The sequence below is a fragment of the Fringilla coelebs genome, assembly GCF_963513975.1.
Source record: "Fringilla coelebs genome assembly, chromosome: 1".
NCBI lineage: Eukaryota > Metazoa > Chordata > Aves > Passeriformes > Fringillidae > Fringilla > Fringilla coelebs.
The window spans coordinates 32,182,130-32,203,315 of NC_140028.1; the positions used below are offsets into that span (position 1 = coordinate 32,182,130).

The window sequence follows — 21,186 nt, forward strand, 5'->3', positions numbered from 1 at the left end:
GTCCAAAGTACCTGAAAGTGAAAAGTGTCCCTAGACTGGCCTAATTCCCAAAGTGAGCTCATAAATTTTTTGGGAATGTACTAGTTAGTCCGGACCAAAAAGCCTACCAGTCCTTGTTCTAAGTATTTATCAATATAAATGCTTCAGCACTGGCCAATTGACTATATATAGACATAATATCTATATGTGTTTTATAAACTGATTTTAAGAAGTCCTCAAGCTTAATCACCCAGGCAGGCCTTCTGCTTCATACAAACTAAGCAGGGAGGATCCAATCCTTTTGTTGAAATTTTACTTAAAAGAGATGGTCCTTTAAAATCAGGATTCTTTAAAATAGTTGCTGTTTTCTGTCCATTAAGTATGTTTTCCTTTTTTTTTCCATTCATATGCTTTTTTGGTAGCCTAGTGTTTGACTACTAATGGAATCTTGGCTTTTGCCTGAATAACCCACTTTTTCATATCTACAATTCACAGCTAAACAAGCACTAGGCAGTTCCATCACAATGAAAAAATTATATACACACCTAAAACAATAATATTAAGACAACAACTAAAACAGGAAATAAAAACACGTATCTGTGCAGTTATAAGATCTAAAAATAATATCTACTTCTATACATATTTGTCAGACTGCAGTGTCCACAGTTACAGTTGCATGCAGTAGTCAGAACAGCATTACTTTCCAAATCATGAGGTGTTTTAAGGAACACCCACTTAGTAGTGGCTGCTGAGGAAATAATTTCCTTTATCAACCTGAGATTTTAAATGTGCAAGTATTCTACCAATCTATCTAGTGCATGAAAAGGAAGAGAAGGAAGGGAAGGAAGGAAGGATAAGACAGATAAAAATATTATCACAATGGTTTTTGTTTCAAAATAGATTGCTGTGCAATGACTGAAGCTTGATTTGCAGACATTTTGTATTCTTGCCCAGAGCCTTGTGGAGGGGAAGGTAATGGAGTTTCTGGAGTTGCTGAAAAGAAACACAGAATTAATTATATATTTTATTAGCCTGGTCCACTCTACATGTATATACTACTGCACTGAAAGGGAGTCCTGTTGCATGCTTGGGAAAGAGAGTGACTTGACATGCTAGGGAAACAGGATATTTTAATGATCAGAATTTTTAGTTTATTAAAGACTGTGCATGTAAAAACAATGATATATCAGAATGGAGCTGAATTTTAAAAATTAAATTAAATTCAGGTCAAAGTCTATTACTTAACATAATTTATATACATACATTTTTAATGTACAATTATTTTAATTTAAGAATGATGATGAAATAGCTCTATGAACACTGACAGGCCACCATGCTAATTAATATTTTAAAATGAAACAGTGAAGTGTTATGACAGAAGGCTAGCTTGCAATTACTTACTTATCTGTTCTGTATGTACAGGAGCAGACATTGAACTTATGAGGACAGTTTGGCCAGTTAATGGATCTTGGGCTAAGTGAGGATGCATTGGATGATGCAGATGACTGGCATCATTAGAAGTACCTGCAAAAATAACATGAGCAAAAATAACATGAGCATATATCAATGCAAACGAGCATGTTGTTGCCAGTGACTTATACTTCGGTAATTACATTTACACAGAGTAAATATTTTGATTGGCAATTTGAATAATTGCCTCTGGGTATTCATTAAACAATTTAAGCAGACTTCAAGCATATTAAGCACTGTGTTTATTTTCACTGTTTTGACTGCAATAACAGTGTGTTTCATGAAATATTTCTAAAGATTCTTTCATCTGCCTAGGGAATTGTAGGACAACCCAGTGGTTACTGAGAAGTACATGGCAAAATCTGTCATTGTAGGACTAAGTTAACAAGATGAACTGCCAAGACAAGAAGGCTTTAGCTAACAATTACACAACACAAAGCTCAGCCGGTGAGTCAGAGTGGTAGTAGCTTAGATCAGGAATCCCTCAACATCCCAACATCCTTGATTTAATTTATTATTATTATTATTATTATTATTATTAGTAGTAGTAGTAGTAGTAGTAGTAGTAGTAGTAGTAGTTAGTATTAGTATAAAATAATATAATTATTTTATATAAATTATATAAAGATAATTTATATTATGTTAAATATAAATTCAACAAAATACAAGCTGGTAAATTTAACAAATTGATAGCTTACCTCCCAGCAGCATTTCCTGAAGCAAACTGTCAATTTTAACAATTCCAAATAATTTAACCAATTGTATCTGCTCAATCATTTGCCAAGTGATGCTTTGGAGTGTAGGTAGTAGAAGAAGAAGTTCTCCAAATCTTCCTCTGGAGTCATACTGACGGTCATTAATATAATCCTCTAAACTGATTTGGACTTGGAATCGCATATTCTTAATCTTCAATGGATTACTCAAGCCTTTTGCATCTTTAAAAATGACAAAAAACTTTAAGTCAAGGCATATTATGATTTGGGAGGAGCATCTTACAGTTTTTAATTTCATTCTTTTCCATTCTGCTAGATAACATAAACAGATGCTACAGTAACAAAAATTACTTTCAATACAATCACATGTAAAACAATTGAGAAATATTTTTGTAAAAGTACCTGGATCAAAAAACACAATTGCTTTCAAGCAAGCATATTCATTGTCATCTATTTGAATTTCCTGGAAGGGACGAACTAATTCATCCAGAATCCGATTTGCCACTCGGCAGATCTCCATTTCAGTGCTGTTGCGATGAATTATGTAATTGTTGCCTTACAGAGAAAGAATATCAACATAAGAATTAACAGAAACATTTTGGTGTAACGTACTCGAGGAAGCCAATTTTCAAAAGTACATTTCATATTGCTTGATAAAGTTAATTTTTTTAAGTAATAACTCTCCTTTGCATCACACACAACTTTTCTTTGCAAACAGAGTATATGTGCAAATTATAGCTGTCACCCAGTAAATAATCTGTACATATAAATACACCAACAAGTAGTTACTGATTAGTCCACAGGACCAAGGTTGGTATTTGAATATTACAAGTATGAAGCAAGCAGACCTTTATGTTTAAATAACAGATAAATATACTAATGTATTGATGTTAAAATGTCTTCTTCCCTGACTCAAATAATATATCCCAAGCTGAATGACAAGGATTTGACAATAGAAAAGAGGAGACACCAGAAATTTTTCTTTTTCTAACGGATGTTTCTGCTGTTCCTAATCAAATTTAGTAGCATCACAAAATTTTCAGTTAAGAAATAATTTTACCTAGAGTTTTTTGGGTTTTGTTTTTTTTTTTAAATATCCATTTTGGAGGTCTCCACTATCGCATCTTAATTCAACTTCTGGAGAACACTAGGAATATCATGGAGTTTTCAGAAGCCACCATGCAGTTTTTGAAAGAAAAACTGACAATCATATCACAAGAGATCCATGTCAAAATGACTCATAAAACAGATACCTGCCTCCAAGGATACTTAAAAATAAGCCTTGAAGCCTCAAATTGGTTTTTTTTGGTGTATCTGCTGATGCTCGTGATATATAATTTTCTTACTATTATTTTATCATGGTTTTCCTTTTTACCTTATTACTAATGCAAATAAAATGGCAAATTTATTTTTCTTTGTTTCTATTAATTTTATTAGTGAAACTGTATCTAGGGAAAAAACTACCTTAAGAAAGCCATATGTACAGCTTTAATCTTGAAAGGACTGCTGGTGAGATAAATACCTTCAGACCAAGCCCTTCTTGTCCTTTTCATGTGAGTAAAAATAAATTCAAGCTAATTTAGAGCTATGAAAGGGCAGGCCCAAAGAGGAAGGAGAACAAGTAGTAGAAAATGTCCTTGCACCACACCACCAGTGAAGAGACAAGTCTGAGTCTGTATAGCCCTGCCTCACATTAAAAATACTGTCCAAGACAGCTAACAGCCTGTCTCAGGAAACAGCCCCAGTGCTGACCACATCTAATGAGACCCTTTTCAGCAGAGTGAGTACACTTCAGAGTGGCAGAGCACTGTGTCAAACAAGGCTAACAAATACCTCCATCACATCACTCTCCACACAGGCACACATCTTATCTTGCAACTGGGCCTCTCCACTGCTTGAACTAGAAGACATGCTTCCATCAGTGACAACATCCTCTTCCCTGACAGCCATGTTCCCTTAATATAACCCTGTGTAGGAGCTATCTCAGCTGACCAAGAATACCCTCCTGCAGGTGTGCCTCGGCACTGTGACGTGGGTGCACCAATCTGCCACGCAGCAGGGACAGCAGGAATGATGTTTACGTGGTGGCCATATGGGGACTATTGAGGAAGAAGTGAGAGGAGCCCTGGGGAAGTGAGTTGCAGGTAACATGCTATCTGATATTTTAGCCACTAGAGTCTTCTCTGAGTCTGAAGGACTCCTGAGAAAGCTCCAGATAAATGGTTTTCATGAAGACTGAAAGTAGTACATGTGCAACAGGCTGGATACTCCTTTCCTAAGCAAAAGGGTTTTTCCACTGTTTTTGCGGTGTTATTATTTTATTCCAATTTTTTTAATGGGAAAAGGTGCAGAAAGGCTAATAATGTAAGGAGGCAATTGCCAGTAACTCCCTTAAATTGTAGTTTCTGCTATCCAAGAGACCTTTACCTGTATTAACTCAATTGAAACCATCCACCTGCTTTTGCTAGAACAGGCACGTGACATTATGTCATTAATAGCTATTTAGCATTTACAGAATGCATTGCTTTGATTGTGCCACAACAGTTGTCCCACTTAAGTGACTACATCGTTGCTAATGTACTATAACATCATCATCAGTAAGTAAAACAAAACCAATATTTACCTAAAAGCAAAATGTCCTTATATGCCATAGACCGTTTTGCTGCTCCAAGCAACAGGTGCTCCCCAGCATGTGCTCTTAGCAGGGCAACCTGATGAAAAAAAACAGCAGACTCATTAGATGATAAAGCAGTAAGTTTCGAAAGGAACAAAAGAAAAGAACACAACTGTTTGTTAGGTACATGTTGAAGACTAAGATTCCAACATAAAATGTAAAGTGAATGTAAAAATCTGAACACCATCAAAACAGCCCGTTCTAATTAAACTGTCATCCTCTGTCATATCTAGCATTCTGTCTAGATTTTAACTATAAGGATCTGCAAAATACTTCTCAATAAATATATTACCATCATTTATTTCCTAGTGTGCATTCCCTTGACAAAGTTTTCTCTGGAATTTTAACTTGACACTAAAGACTCCAGTGGGCTGTAATGAACTGTCAGAGTAAATTTGGTTTGATCAGTGCTTCATTTTTCTCTTGAACCAAAAATTTATGTGGCACTTACAAGAGCTTTTTCCCAACAAAGCCAGATATGCTAACAGTGCCTCTATTGTCCACAAAGAGGAATCCCAATTTGTACTACAAAGGAACTTGTGTTTATTAGTTTACTCTTAGTGACCTATTTACTTTCCTCTAGTTTTAACGTCTGCTGAAATTTCAGCAATTGCCTTTATTTCCTTGAAGAACTCATCTCTTGACAAGTAATTCTAATCCAAGCCAGTCATTTTAGGAGAGATATAAAGGTACACAGCACCTGGTAATACTTTTGTGTTAAGACTTCATGTTCTCAGTAGAGTTACCTAAGCTGCTTTGGTCTCCTCTGTGGTTTATAAATCAGGCTGACTCCCAGAACAGGAATCATTTTTTCAAAACAAGATGGCTTATTTCATAACTGAATGCACAATGCCCCTTAGAAACGCACTATCACAAATGAAAAAGTGGCATTTGTTTTATCTCTCAACATCTTTTTCCCTACTTTTCTAAGGTACTTAAGGTTTCAGAGTATTTCCCAACATGTCTTCTTCAAGCACAGCAGGGGTTTCAGCCTATATTCTAAGCTGATATTTTATTTTTTCAAATGCAGATAGGAAAATTTTAAGGATATTTCATACTTCCTCTTTTTCTCCATGCTATCTTAACAATAAAAGCAGCAATTTTTTTTTTGCTTGCTTTTGTTGCCCTTGTGTAGTAATGACATTTGAAATTCTTTTTCACATGAACAGTTTACACTTATTTGAGTTTCTTGAGCTTGTGAACATATGGGCTATGTGGGTTTGCAAAGACACCATTTAAGTTATTTTTTGGGGAGTTTCCTGTGGCCTGAAACATATCCATATTCCTAAGGGACAAAATAAAGGAGAATGACTCAGTTCAAACCAAGGATGACCTAACACTTGCAGGATTTTGGTAAAAAATGATGAGACTGAAGAAGCAAAAGCAAGGATTTATACAATTCCAGTTCACAGAGTGATTTTCAAGACGAATCATATTTTGGTGTGGAATCAAGAGATCCCAAGCAATGAATTCACCTCCTTCTGAGGCTACTTGTCAGAGAACTGATCCCTACAATATGGAGATTCTGGTTCTGGGTTTGCCAGTGCAACCTACTCTGAAAGCCAGTCATACATTAAAATACATTACAGATGGGATGTTAGATCAGACCTCTGTCATAAAAACACTTATGAATTTTCAAGATTTGGGGCTTTCTTCCCTTACATTTATTATATACAATATAATTTTAGTGCATTGTATTGTATGAAAAATTATTTGCTATGGATTCATATCAGTATTTCTGGAATTTGTTTGAGATTCTAATCACTTTTGGTTTTTGCAAGTAGAGAACTCTTGCTTCAAATTAAATAATATGCTGTCTTATGCCATATTATAATGAAAGCTGAACATGAAAAGAATACTTTTTAAGGTCAGAATAAGTTCTGCTTACAAAACACTACAGATAGAACAAAACACTTAAAGCCATGCTGCCTTCCTTCTTGTTTTTGTTCATGTCTTTTCTATTGTTGTGGTATTACTTCACAACTTAAAATAAATTAAGAGGGTAGGTCTAGTATTCAGTTCTATTTGTTCAGACAAAAAAGAATGAATGCTTCATCCTGACATTTTTTAAAAACCACAGGAATAACAGAGCAGCAATTAGAGTTTTCTCTTTGGTCTCCTCTTATACCTGGTCATCAAGGGGTAGTTCACAGAAGCCCGGAATATATTTAGCCCATTCCACCAGGACCAAAAGTTGTTGCTTCATAGATTCACAGACATCACTAACACCAGCAATTTTCTTAACATTTATATCAGTGCTAGCACCAGGACTGGAAACTGAGATCTGGCCATAATGAGAGAAAAAATGAATTATGTTATATTTCATATAATTTTATTTTCACTGGTTAATAGCATATTTAAGAAAAAAATCACAGCAGTAATCACAGATACTCTTGATAAATTCATTGACCCAATGTACCATTACCCTGCACATAAATTATAAATTTTTCTTTCTCATTATTACCAGTATGCATTGCAATATGCTAAAACTTTAATTAATCATATCATGATACAATATCTTCTCATTCCAAAATACTAATTTTAAAAATACAAGAGCTCTTTTCACTTGGAGAAGGTAGGTGTTTTGGTTTTTTTTTCCTTCAAAATGGTTGACATTGACTTCATTTCAGAAAAAAAAAAGAAGAGCTCATAGTGGGATATAGTAATATTAAGAGACAGAGATAATAAGACAAAGAGAATGATAAAGGGGTAGCACATTCTTCTAGTGTAAAGACAGGTATCATTAACTTTAGTAGGTAAAACAGGGGGGGTTTAGTGCCTGGAGGAGAATGGTTTGTAATGATGAAGTAGTGGTATAGGCAGAGGTCCGAGATGTTTCAGAGGAACTGTAAAGGATATGAGTGTGCATTAGACCACCTGCAGGGAACAGTGCTCTGTGAAATGGCAAGAGAGCAGTATCTTTCTGGGCCTGAAGCTGGGGCACTTCTACTGAGACAATTCCTGAAATTCTTAATGACTTTTCAAGGAAAGGAACAAAACCAGGCTTTCTCTTAAGCCAGGCAGGAAAGACAGCTTAAGATAAAGGCAAACCTGAGAAGGTAAGGCCAGTTTATAGTTGCTATCATACTACTGAAGCCAAAAGAAAAAGGAAGCGGAAAAGGCAAAAAAAAAAAAAGAAAAAAGAGAAGAAGAAGAGAAAAAAAAGAAGAGAAGAAAAAGAAGTGAAAAAGAAAAAGAAAAAGAAAAAGAAAAAGAAAAAGAAAAAGAAAAAGAAAAAGAAAAAGAAAAAGAAAAAGAAAAAGAAAAAGAAAAAGAAAAAGAAAGACGAAAAGAAAAAAAGGAAAAGAAAAAGGCCTACTGTACAAGGCCTACAAAACTAACTTTCCCTTTACGTTTTATTACTGAAAGCATAGTCAGGAAATTATGTAGAATTATTATCTTCCTCAGGAAAAGAAATTAATTGTTTGGTCTTCCACTAGCACGTTCCTACACTTTTCAGGATGGTGGAAAGTATTTAGTTTGACTCCTACCAGTTCCCTTCATTCATATACCCCTTTTAAACCCCACAGTGGGATCTGTAGTGAAATCCCTTATCCTTGGGAAGTCAAAAGGAGTTGTACTTCTGAACTAAAGCTCTTGCTTCCTACATAATTCAGTAGTGTAAAACAGTAAAAACAGCTCAGATATTTATGTCAGTTAACCAGCTGAACATTAGCTCTCAGGGAAATACAGCAGCTAGGCAGGTGAAAAATTCCTCAGACTCATAATTCAAAGGCTATCATGTAGGAAAAAGGTTAGAGGTATTGTCTCTTTGTAGACAGAGAATGTGTGAAATCAATGTTATAATCATGAATCTATTTCTGGCATCTCCTCTACAAAAAGGAGGTTGAAAATACTGATATTCATCCAGATGAGAGCTACCAGAGCGATTCAGTCTAGAAAACCTTCAGTACAGAAAGGCAGTAAAGAAATTCAATGCATTTCATTTTTTTCCAGAAGAGTAAAAGGGGTCTTGATCATGATTCAAAGGTACAAAGAAGAGATTTATGATAGTTGGTCACACTCTGATCTACCTGAAAATGATACTAACCATGCAGCAACTAGAAGATAATACAAAAAGGCAAAGAAGAGGTAGATTATTTAACTGTTAGACATACTGACTCATGAAGTTAATATATTGTCCTTCCCTTAATATATTTAATTAAAGCTGTGCATTTTTATAATTTTCATCTTATATTACAAACTACAGTCTCCTTACTGAAATTAAGTGGTGAACTTCTGCTGGGGGTTCGTGGGAGGACTCCCATGGAGTTCATTATGAACACTTAGGATTGTATGTCTTGACAAGGACATGAAGCTATGAACTTTTCAATTTCTATTTCTCTGTTGCTTTAACCTGTCTTTTATTTATGGGGTACAACACAGGGCTCACTGATTTGATAGAATAATAGATTAGCACAGGTTAGGAGGGACCTTGAAAGATCATCTAATCCAACCTTTTATGGGAAAGGAATCCTAGAGATTATCTAACACATTGTCCATTTGCATCTTGAAAATCTTCAGTGATAAGGACTCCAACACATCCCTGGAAAGCTTGCTCCAGTAATTGCTTGTTCTCACTGTAAAAAACTTCTTTCTTATATTGAGGTGAAATCTTTCCCAGTGTAACTTGTACCCATTAATGAGTTTATGAACATGAAAATATAACGCTGTATCCCAGTTGTTCTGAAAACCTTCAGGGACAGATACCTTTACTCATTTGAGAGTTCAGCATGCCTTTTTTATATTTACATAATCCTGGAAGCCTCTCCCAGGTGTGTATGAGAAAAATTGTACTTAGACAATTCCCCTCTGTAAGGGATCTCAAGGAACAAAATTACTATTTTTCCTATTTATTATAAGCACTTCAAAAGGGATGAAAATATCTAAGTTTCCTTATTTAATATGAGTATTTCAAAAGAGATGAATGCCACCCTCTTCCTCATTTCACAGCTAAAGTACTTGGATAATCATTTGGGACTACCACCTCCGCTAAGCCTCTTCTCAGGACTGAACTCATCTTACAGACCTATTCAACTGAGGGAAAAAGAAGTACTTTTAGGACTTCTTTGCTCTTCCATCATGCTAATGAAATCTCTTGGACTTAGAGGCCAAGATTGTATCTTCATATATGCTTGACATAGTGGAAGCAATTCTGTTCTAATAAAACATAGCAAATAGTATGTACAATAAATTTGTGTATACACAAGGAGAAGTTTTAGGCCAAGAACCTACTGTTTGAAAAGAACTCTGTGCTATAAACAGCTGAGGATGTGATTCTCTTCAAGACAGTTCTTATTCCTGAATTGCAAATACCAGTTGGAAATGATTAAGGAGTATTATAAAAAAAGCACAATAAGCAAGTTCAAAAATTACGAAGGAGATAAATATAGATATATTTTTCATACTGTATAGGAAGGAAAGGTAGGAAGGTACATTATGTTCATCTAGTCTGCCTGGACACGCAATATGTGCCAAAGACTATAGCCCAGTAATTCCTGCATCAATTCTCTACAAGCTGTTCCAGCCTAAGAGAGATGCTTATAAAGGATGAGATTACAAAACATTTGGGGATGAATAAATCAGTCAGCATGAAATCATAAAGGTGGCAGTTAAATTCTAAGCAAGTTAGTAAAAGGTGCAAGAATGCAGGATCAATGACCATGATTTATCTGAGGTGCAGAAAAGGACTGGAGACTGTTCCATTCAGGAATTGATTCGATAGGAAAAAAAAAGAAAAAGAGAAAATGAAGTTCAGATGAGACAAAGAAAATTTAAAAGTGAGATGCGAATAGACTCTGCAGTTGGAACACCTCTCTTTCCCTTACTTATAATGTCTAAGGATATTAAAAATAGGATTTTCAAAAGAATGTAAGGAAATTAGTGTCCACACCCCTTTGAATGTAATGGCTTTGGACAAATTTTTCCCTATGTTTCATGGGAAAGCCTGCTTCAAGGATAGATAGATGCCACCAGCTGCCTAAGACAGCAACTGATTTAAAAGCAGTAAGAACCATAAACCTTTATTAAGAAAGGTGCCTAAGACATATTGTTCTGGACAAAGTAGAATTTTTTTATTGACTATGCTTCAAGAATGTATTCTATTACCGCTTCTTCCATTGGGAAGAGGAAACTGTGTGCATTTTGGAAGTAGGAAAAATTTAATCTCGATAATTGTTTTTGATACAGTAAGAAATTGAGAAGTATTTAATTTTAGTAAAAGTGGTCTTAACATCACTAAACAATTTTGTGATAGATCCCAGTACCTGGCGGGAGAGTGTCTCAGCTTGTGACAGTGTGCTAATAGAGGGACTGTTGCAGCCATCAAAAGTGTTTCTTCTTGTACTTATCCTGTCCCGTTCATTTTGTACAGCTGGAAAAGAATAACCATCTCATTTATTGACTTGTAAACACTGACACAAAGAATAATTTCAGAATTTTACTAGATAGATAACTCTAAGAACTGAAAAGTTTGACATTCAAGGAAGATTATCTGCATTTAGTCTGAATGATGAGCAAGGATGATAATACATGTTTGTAGTCTCTATTGGAACACTACTTGCCTGTAAAAAGCATGTATAACTAACTGCAGATAGGCAATGAATCATCTGAACTTCTGTCACTAGCTTAATTACAGTCAAACCTTTTTCTTCCTTTGAACTTGAACACATGGTCTCAATTTCAACCAATTTAATAAGTCAGTCTTTATGATAACCGCAGAAATGGACATTTCCAGACTGCCAAACAGGTCAAGTGGTACAGCATCACCACTGAAAAAATCTCTCTCAGAGGAGGTATGAAAGCCCTACTCATGCTCTGCTGTAGGAAACAATGAAATAGGAATGAATCATGAATTTAATCCACTAAGATAATTTTGAAACTTAAAATAATTTTGAAACTTAAATCTCATGTTTCTCCTCAGTGACATTGTATTCCTAGACAGTTTATGGGATATTTACTAAGTTACAAAGGGGAAAAAAAACAACATAAAAACCAGCCCACCAAAAAAGCTTTAGGACAGTAAATTCAGTAAGTTTTGTCTCATGGAGTCCAAAAACAGGCATTTGAAAAAGCTTTGGATAGTGTATCTGTAATCAGCACATGTAAGGTTTATGAAGCAAGAAAGTATGCTTTTAAACTAAAGGAAGGAGAAAAAAAAATAAAAACTAACAGCTAGATCCTTCTAAAACATAAATCATATCCAAGATTAGGCCAAGGAAAATGAAAAAGGGGAAAAAATTTTGCCAATGGAAATCTTTCTATTGCATGAGGAACTTCATTGTCTTTTAAGAGCAGCAGCTTTATTCCCAATGATACATTTGCTGTATTGTGAGAAACAATCTGCATTACAGAATTAAGGAGTAGTACAGGAGGTTTTAATTAGAAAAAAACCAAAAAAACCCTCTGTGCACTGAGTAGGTTCAGGATTTATCTGAACAATGCACACAGTTTATTCCAGAGGTGCACTAACTTTTTTGCAGTTTGTACACTCACTGATGGTCCTTTTATTAAGGTCACAGGAAGAAATCTTGTGTGGTGACAAACACACAGTATGTTGTATACAGGAAAGAGAAAATATAACTTTTTGTAAAAGAATGCTGAAATAAACATACAATGCTGAAACAAACATAGGCAATTAAATAAATTCAGCACTGATAAATTTTGCAAAAATAGTAAAGGTATTCTGACAATACACCACTAGTGAAAATCACTGATGGAGCACATCACCACCATACGTGGATGCTTTAATTTTCTTCTACATACTCATAATTTTGGATTATTAGTCTAGATTATATGGCTAAAGCTTTATTGACAATTCAGGCTAAAATTGCCTTAAATAGAGACTCCATAAGAAAGGTGGTTCATTTGCTCAAAGAGGACTTGTAAAGCTTTTAATAACTGAAGCCTTTCTTATCTTTGCCCTGAAGAAAAGAAAGAGATTTGCTAAAAACATGAGAAACTATAGACTCTATGCTATACTTCCTTAGACTATGAGACATGCCCTGATCATCTAGAGAGGTTATAACAAACAAAAGTGAGATTGAAAGTCTTAGACACAGTGGGATTAGAGTAGGGCAGAGTAGCATTAAGTGGGTTAAAAATTCTGTGCCATGCACTAGGCTGCATTAGCATCTTGAGGGAAATAAGCATTTCTCTGTTTTGGGCTCCCCAGCACATGAAAGATGCTGGAAAACTAGACAGTGCCCAGCAGAGGGCTATGGAGATGTAATCCACAAGATGCACAAGGTGAAGTAGTGACAGGCATCTCTGCTTATGTGGAAGAAAAAGGAGCAACATGGATGCGAGGGTCCTCATTTCTGTAGAATACAGAAAATGGAGCCAGATTCTTCTCAGATGCATAATGAAAAGACAAGACCCAATGGACACTACCCTAACTGCAATAAGAGATATTCTAACTAGTTATAAGGAAATAAACCCTTCCCAATGAGGGTGGTCAAGTACTGGAAGAGCTTGTTGAGCGAGAGGTTGTTCAATCTCCCCTCTCACACACTGTGTAAATCTCAGTGGACAGGGTCCCAAGCAACCTGACTGAACCTAGATGTCAGCCTTGGTTTAAGTGGGAGCTTAACTAGATGAACTCTACATGTCCCTTCTGAGATAAAGTATTCTTTTATTCCAGGTTTTGAAAGTCTGTAAAGTTGTGCTATTTGCAAAACTTCTAGGGCTGCTGCATATTCACAATCTGTCCCTTTCTTCGCATCAGATTCATAACATATATACAATATGTTACTGACTTTATGGCTCAAATTCCAAAAGGCCAAAGTGTCTTAAAGGAGATCCACATTAGTAGGCAAACCTATATCATACCCTGTGTAACGCTGTTTAGAATATCTCCATACAACTTCAAGGAGAAAAATCCATTTATCTCATACCAATAACTTGATCACTAGCAAAGTGCAGCTACAGGACAGATACTTAAGAGCATAAAGAAAAAGCTTCCTTTGTACAGGCAAAAAGAATGATAGTCACATTACAAGAGAGCTAAGCATTCACATTTCAGGCTGGCCTGCAAGCAGATGCACTGTACTCCAAACAAAAAAGGTAGCAAAGTTTGTGACAAACCACTTTTGACATCTTTTGCCTCTACATCATTATTGACTTTGAAACAACAGCCCAAACAAAAAAAAAAAAAAAAAAAAAAAAAACAAAACAAAAACAAAAACTTTCTAATATTTGCACTGCTCTTCTTTCCCTGTTGCTCTGCTCCTGTGCTGATCTGGTCCTTTGACTTTGACTGAAGAATCACTGTTACACATGCTTCTCATATCTGTCAATGAGATGCTAAGTAACAAATTTTTATGTTATGTCTTAGGTAAATTATATTTTTTATTAATTATTGCGGACACTCCACTGACAGCTATCACTACTCTTCTCACTACTTTTTCACTCAACTTCACAGTCCTTTGTCTGGCTCAAATGTTTCATGCATTTAAATTTAAGGGAAGACCCAGTAAATTTGCCCTGTCATTACGCCAGATAGAGATTTTTTTACTCATTTTTGGTAAACATTTTAAGTAAGACCTCATGGTTTGAAATATTACAGCATTTGGCTCAATATGTAGAAATCAATGAATTTTGGTGCCAGAATTAATGAATTAAACACTTGCAAGTTCACTTTAAATCCATGGACTTTTTAATGTTCCAAGTGCTAGAACGGCTTATCCACTCCAAAGTTAGAAGATATACATTTCACCTCAATTTAAATGCACTTTCCCATTATGAAGGTATTGTAGCAGACTTTCCATTGCTTTATTCTGCTGGAGTTTTTTAGAATTTTTATTATATTTCAAAGCTAATTTGGACTTTTTCTCTTTGTATATCAAATAATAAATGACTCCATTACCTTCCTTCTTCATTCCGGCTCGAAAACACTTTTTTAAACGACAATATCTGCATTGATTCCTTTTGTCCTTGTCAACAATACACTGTCGGTTGAATCTATCAGAGACAAGAAAAGGTAAATGTATAAAGCATTAATAAAGTAGCACCCTGATTACAAAGAAAAAAACAACTAATCTGTCCGGTCAGAATAATGTCTATAACCACAGACTCTCTTCTTCAGCTGTATTGATTATTCTTTATTAATCAGTTTTGAGAGGTGTTTCAAACCTGCTAATTTTCCAGGAATATATGTGTATAAATACATGTATGCATTGGAATAGGCAAGTGTGGAAAATTTTGTAGGTATGTACATCATTTTTACCTCAATTGATTTGTGAGGTACGTCAGTAATCGGCTGCATTAATGAAAGTGGAAGAAAAAAAAAAAGAAGAAAAGCTGCAAATAGAAAAAGGAGAGGAAAAAGCCAAATGCTCCTGGCATGGAGGAGCCCCTTAGCTGCAAAACCATTACCCTTGTTTGGCAGTGTTTATTCCTTCTGGGAGATAACAATGAACAAGCTGCATGTTTTATCACTACAGGTGGCAACCTAAACAGGAAATGAGAGGAACCACACAATGAAATAAAGACTTGAGGAAATACATGGAGCATGACACTGCAAGGCAGCTTACCCAGGCTATTATGCACATCTACAGGTGTGCCTAAGGGAATCCATATGAGCCATTTGCCACTCTCTCTGTCTGCCTTTTTTTCTTTGCATGTGTTTGTTAGATAAACAGACTCTGCAAAAGCAGACCTCTTCCTGAAATCACTTATGTCAGCTCTTCACATACCACTTTAGGGATATGTCTATGCTATATCAGTGTATGATGTCTATAAGAGAGAGGTTTCCTTTTAAGAATATTACGCAACCAAAGAAAAGTGTAGGAAATAGCATTTCCAGCAACAAGCCATTCTTAAAATAGTTTTATCATAACCCCATGCAGTAGTACAGGGGGACAGAGATTGGGGGCTACAGTAAGTTCACCACACGTTGTCTCTGCTGCTGCTTCCTACTCAAGGGAGGACTCCTCTCAGTCTTCACCTACTCCATTGTCAGGTCCCTCCCAACAGAGACAGTTCTCCACAAACTTCTCCAATGTTAGTCCTTCCCATGGGCTTAGTTCTTCATGAACTGCTCAAGCATGGGTGCTTTCCACAGTGTGCAGTCCTTTAGGATTGGGCTGCTCCAGCAGTGAGTTCCCTGCAGGGTCAACAATCCTATCAGGAAACCTGTTCCATTGTGGGATCCTCCTTCCACAGAGCCACAGGTCCGACCAGCAGCCTGCTGCTCAGCCTTCCCATGAGGACACATCCTTCTTTCAGGCATTCACCTTCTCCAGCAGAGGGTCCTCCATGGGCTGCAGGTGGATATCTGCTCCCCTGTGGATTTCCATGGGTTTCACAAGGACAATTGCCTCATCATGGTCTGTACCATAGGCTGTAGGAGAATCTTTGCTCCCACACTTAGAACACATCCTCCCTCTCCTTCTCCACTGACCTTGGTGCCTGCAGAGCTGTTCCTCTCTCACATTGTCACTACTCTTCTCTGGCTACAGTTTTTTTCTGCACAATAAGTATTTTTTCTTCTTGAATGCATTATCTCCAGAGGCACTACCACCATTGCTGATAGGCTCAGCTTCGGTCATCTTGGAGATGGCTGGCATTGGCTTCACCAGACACAGGGGACACTTCTGACAGCTTCTCACAAGATTCCACTTTTGTAGCCCCATTGCTGCCAAAATCTTGGCATGAAAACCCAATATTCGCCTCCAGCGATTTGCTCAAACATATTGAGTTTTCCATATATTCTGCTCATGACTCAAAATGTACAGTTTATAGCCCTGACCCTACACAGATAATTTCATCAAAGGTGGTACAGTATGATATTATGGGCACCATTTGGAAATTAACAGATTGCCATTCAGACAGATGGGGGAAATGGCTGATCAAAAGACCTGTGTGTCAGACCAGGTGGGAGTATGTGCAGATGTGTTTGTACAGTCCTTAAGACTCATAAATCTTAGACTTTCTATTCAGAAACTACCTTCATAAGGAAAGAATTTTAGAAAACAGTTTAGCATTAAGCATTACAGTTTTCACATTGAAGTGAAAATATGATCATTTTTCCTTTTTTTTTTTTAGGAGATGACTTTTATAATCATAAATAAAAGAGTGAAACAGCTTCTGAGTGATGTAATGATATCAACAATACCATCAAGCACCTGGAACATAGTTTCTGGAATGTGTAATGTCAAGTAGCATTCCTTAAGAAAACAAAAGCTGAAAATCCCCTGACATTATTGAAAAATTCTGATAAAGTATAAATATAATTTTTGCTTAAATTCATTAATTTAGTGCCTCTAGATGAACTTTTGAAATACCTGCATGAGTAGACATGGTTTTTCCTTATGCTACGTCTAAAAAATCCCTTGCATCCATCACAGCTGGAAGCACCATAATGTTTTCCGGTCGCTCGGTCTCCACATATTGCACAGAGACTACTGACCCCGTTGTCAGCAGCGTTCATGTTGACAGCTTCTCCTGAACTGTCTGAAAAGAGACAAGAACACGCATAGTTATGGATAAGACTTCCAAAAACCACCCCATGAGCAGGTTTTGCCTAAATAGAGGCTTTTTCTGGCCTTTTCTCTTTTAATTGCCACTTAGGATTTATACAGCATGACCCATCTGATTACATCTGGTTCTCACTGACATGAACACTTTCAAAGTGATAGATATGTTATTTGTGAAGTTCATAACAACAAATAATGGTGCTCTATACTCTTTTCAGCTGAAGGGCTAAAATTTAAAGTGAGCCTCTGCATTTATAATTGCAAATGTTCCTACATATGTTCCTACTAACATGAAGAGGAACTTTGCCACAAAGCAGTCTTAATTGGTAAAGATCTCATGTATCAGTTCTCATACAAGCTGGCAATAGCTGGCAACTCTCTTACAAAGATTTATGACGTTTAAAAAAAGAAACAAAAAAAGAAGGATTTTGTACAACTTTATTTAAAAAAACCCAAACCAACAAAAATACATGGTAAGAGTATTAACATACTGTTAACATGTCTCTTATTTCCTTGAAGATATTTTTTACAGGAGCACTGGTGCAGTCTTTCCTTGCACAGAATATTAGCGACATGATTAACAATTAGTCACTGAATATGAGAAACACTACAGAATAAATTCACCTGAAATCAAACCAGCTATATTTATTCTTTGAGTCACAATGTTAACAGACGTGTTCAAAGAAACTGCAAAATAGCTTTTTCTGTTTTGCTTCTGGTTTAAATGGAAGGAAAACATATCCTAAGCTGTTTTGTAGCTGTTTTGTCCAGGAGAGGAAAGAGTGTCACATTAATCAGATATGCAAAAATGAGTTCTAAAGTCAAGTACATGAGTTCATGAACAGTACACAGGATGAACAGTGAAACTGTTCATATTGATACATAATATTATTTATATTGTATAGATCCAACTGAGATGTAAAACACAAACACATTATAAAATTTTTATTGTGTCCCAGAGAGCTTAAAAGCTAAAGAGTTTTTCAGATACAGAGAGAAGCAACCTTTCAGTTTTGTTTTGTTGTGTTTTACTGAGCTGCAATTGATAGTAATTACATTAAAAATTATTAGACAAAAAGAAATCTTAGAGGAAAGAATTCAGTTCTGTAAATAATTGATTTTAAAATTAGGATTGTCATGACTGGAAAATTTTAAACTACTTTTAAACTAGGTTACAAAATTGCTTTAGAAAAATATAAGACCTTTCTTTTAGAGTTTTGTAGCTTTGCATCATATACAAGAATAATTGAAAATACAATATTTAAATGTTACGATGAAATATTTCACAGCAATATAAGTTCTGCACATATATATATATATATATATATATATATATAAAGGCATACTTGTTTTCCTTATTTTCTTTGCTATTATTATGAACCAAAATGTCTAGAAAACTGACCTGATGTTGAAAAATTCTTTGATTTCAACAGAAGTGTGTAATCTGCCTGGATGTGGCTTGTTAAACTTTTCTAAATGTTCCTAATTAATTTAAACAGCAAGAAAAGATACACAGGAAGGTTCACGAGGGGCAGCTTTCAGTTCCACACTAGAACTATAACAATACAATGTTTTTATAAATGCTATAAGAAAATACTTAGACTAAACTCAATACAAACTCTAAACATAAAAAGGCTACACCTGATAACTAATAATTATCAAGGTAATCACTTACAGTGATAATTTAACCAGCTCTATCTCCAACACATAATGCAACCAAGCACAACCTCCCTAATCTGCCTTCTCATTTTATTTAACATTAACAGATCCAAAAGGGTGCTATTCAGCAAAAAACATATGACCAATGAAACACCCACATTAGAACAAAAAGTGGAGAAATCATCTAAAGTTATATAATCATTGTTGACAATGTTGACAATTGTTGCCAATTTAGTTAGCGCATAAAGTTCTGGTTTTTCTTCCTAAATCGATAACCAAATCTAACCTTCTGTTTACTAAACTTGCTGTAACTTAACATCAGAGATTCAGATAAAACATAAAGCCCAACAATTAAAAGTTAAGTAGGTTCTATATGGGAGGTGCTAAATATTTTTTCCTGCAAATCACAAAGGCATAAAAGGTTCTGCCTTTTAAAAATGCATACTACTATAGAACTATGAATTAGAATTTAAGACACAATAAGCCAACATTTTTAGTGATTTAAAGATTTGAAAGGCCATTTTTGAGTAGTTTGACTTGCTTGATACTTTTATTTGCAATTCTTTTTTTTTTGTCAGCACTAGATGGCAGAATGAAATGGTGTGCTTTCTATTTCAAGCATAACTTATTGAGAAAAATTCTGAAAAACTGCATATAAAAAATTCTGCCTACAGTGTTACATTAGCCAAATGAAAATACTTTTTCTCAAATAAATATTATCCTCTAGAAAGCCTATGTGATTCTTTTAAAATCACTCTTGTGCATATATACTCTTAGCTATAAAGGCTAGATTAGTACTTCAATAAAAAAATATTAGTATAACAATTAGAAACTAGGCCTCAAGAAACAGTAGCTAATTTTTTTCGCAAACCCCTAGATAATTTTTTCCTTTCCTTCTGAAAGTTATATACAAAATATACTTCCATGTCCAAACTGTCAATACTAGTTATTCATTTGTCTTACAGTAAATAAAACAACTGCTGAATAGACCATTTTTTTCCCTTTGATTAACTGACTGGTGACAGTACAGCTACTTTAATATATATAACCTCTCTTTTATTTTCCTTAAAGAATTATAATGTTACTAACTCAGAGTCAGCGATGAAGTGTAAGAGAGCAGATTTGTAGTTTGAAAACAACCCCCAAATGCTCCATTAATAAAACATTTAACTAACACCTTATAGCATTACTTCACTTTTTCTGTTAACTGGCTTGAATTTGCCTCAAAGGGCAGAACTCACCATTGCCATTATACAGAATCTGCATAGTTTCGAACTCCAGTGCTGTATACGTCGGATCTAAAACTTCACTGTAGTTTGCCATTTCCATGTCCAGTATTGGTTCTGAGAGCCGCATCATTGAATGCAAAAGCAGTGAAAAAGCTGCTCAAATGTACAACCTTCCCATTCTGTTTCACAGTGATTGATAATCCAAAGTTAACTATAACTGTGTCACTTGAGTGCAGCAATGGGAGGAGCTGGAAAACTGCTTCTGTATGCTGTATTTTACCTGGGTGTTTTTTTTTTCTTTTATGATACAGTGCAACCTTTCTGATAATCTTGGAATGCTTTTTTGAAATAATCTTATCAGGAGTTGTACTGGTTCCAGTTCTTGCACGAACCCAAGGACATGCAGGAAGCTTCCCATCCCTCATGCCTTGCTGCACATTTTGCTGTCAATGTGTGGTACGAACAGTTCTAAACAAACTACTCTGGTTGTTCTATGTAGAAACTAAGTTCATATGCCATTTTGCTCTCTCACTTCAGAACAATAAGGAAATGTGATATGATTATGGACTATCTCAAACTATACCCAAATCACATACTTACATATTTTAAAAGACAGCTGTAAAATCTCCCATTTTACAGCTGGTAATATTCTTTCCCACTGGCAGTGACTTAGCTCTGAAGGCATCCTTAAGCAAGGCTTCAAGTCACACAAGTCTGCAGCAAGGCCCATTCATAAATCCCCTCCATCACACACTACTGCTGCAATGGCTCCAGGCACCCTGTACCTTGCAGCCTCTTAGACAGTGGCTTCCTGCTCTAACCCCTCTTCATACAAAATGTGATGGCTGCATGGCGATTCCAAGTGCCAAGAAATATTAATCACCTTCTCTGTAATGAAGAATCTCTGGGTAGGTCCACAGCTCATCAGCTGGTAGACATGGTGTGTACAAACCCAGTTAAAAACCCTCCTGTAAAGCTGCTTGAAT

General features: G+C 35.7%; 1 protein-coding gene across 1 annotated transcript; it reads right to left on the reverse strand.

Moving 5' to 3' along the window:
* Positions 1-853: 853 nt before the first annotated feature.
* On the reverse strand, positions 854-20,330 carry HNF4G (hepatocyte nuclear factor 4 gamma; the record flags this gene model as incomplete). The annotated part of the gene is made up of 10 exons (XM_084212041.1): positions 854-972; positions 1,381-1,503; positions 2,148-2,384; positions 2,565-2,717; positions 4,786-4,873; positions 6,965-7,120; positions 11,103-11,209; positions 14,702-14,796; positions 17,121-17,289; positions 20,213-20,330. 10 exons carry the CDS (start codon positions 20,328-20,330, stop codon positions 854-856), a joined length of 1,365 nt encoding a protein of 454 aa, XP_084068167.1.
* Between the last annotated feature and the right edge of the window lie 856 nt (positions 20,331-21,186).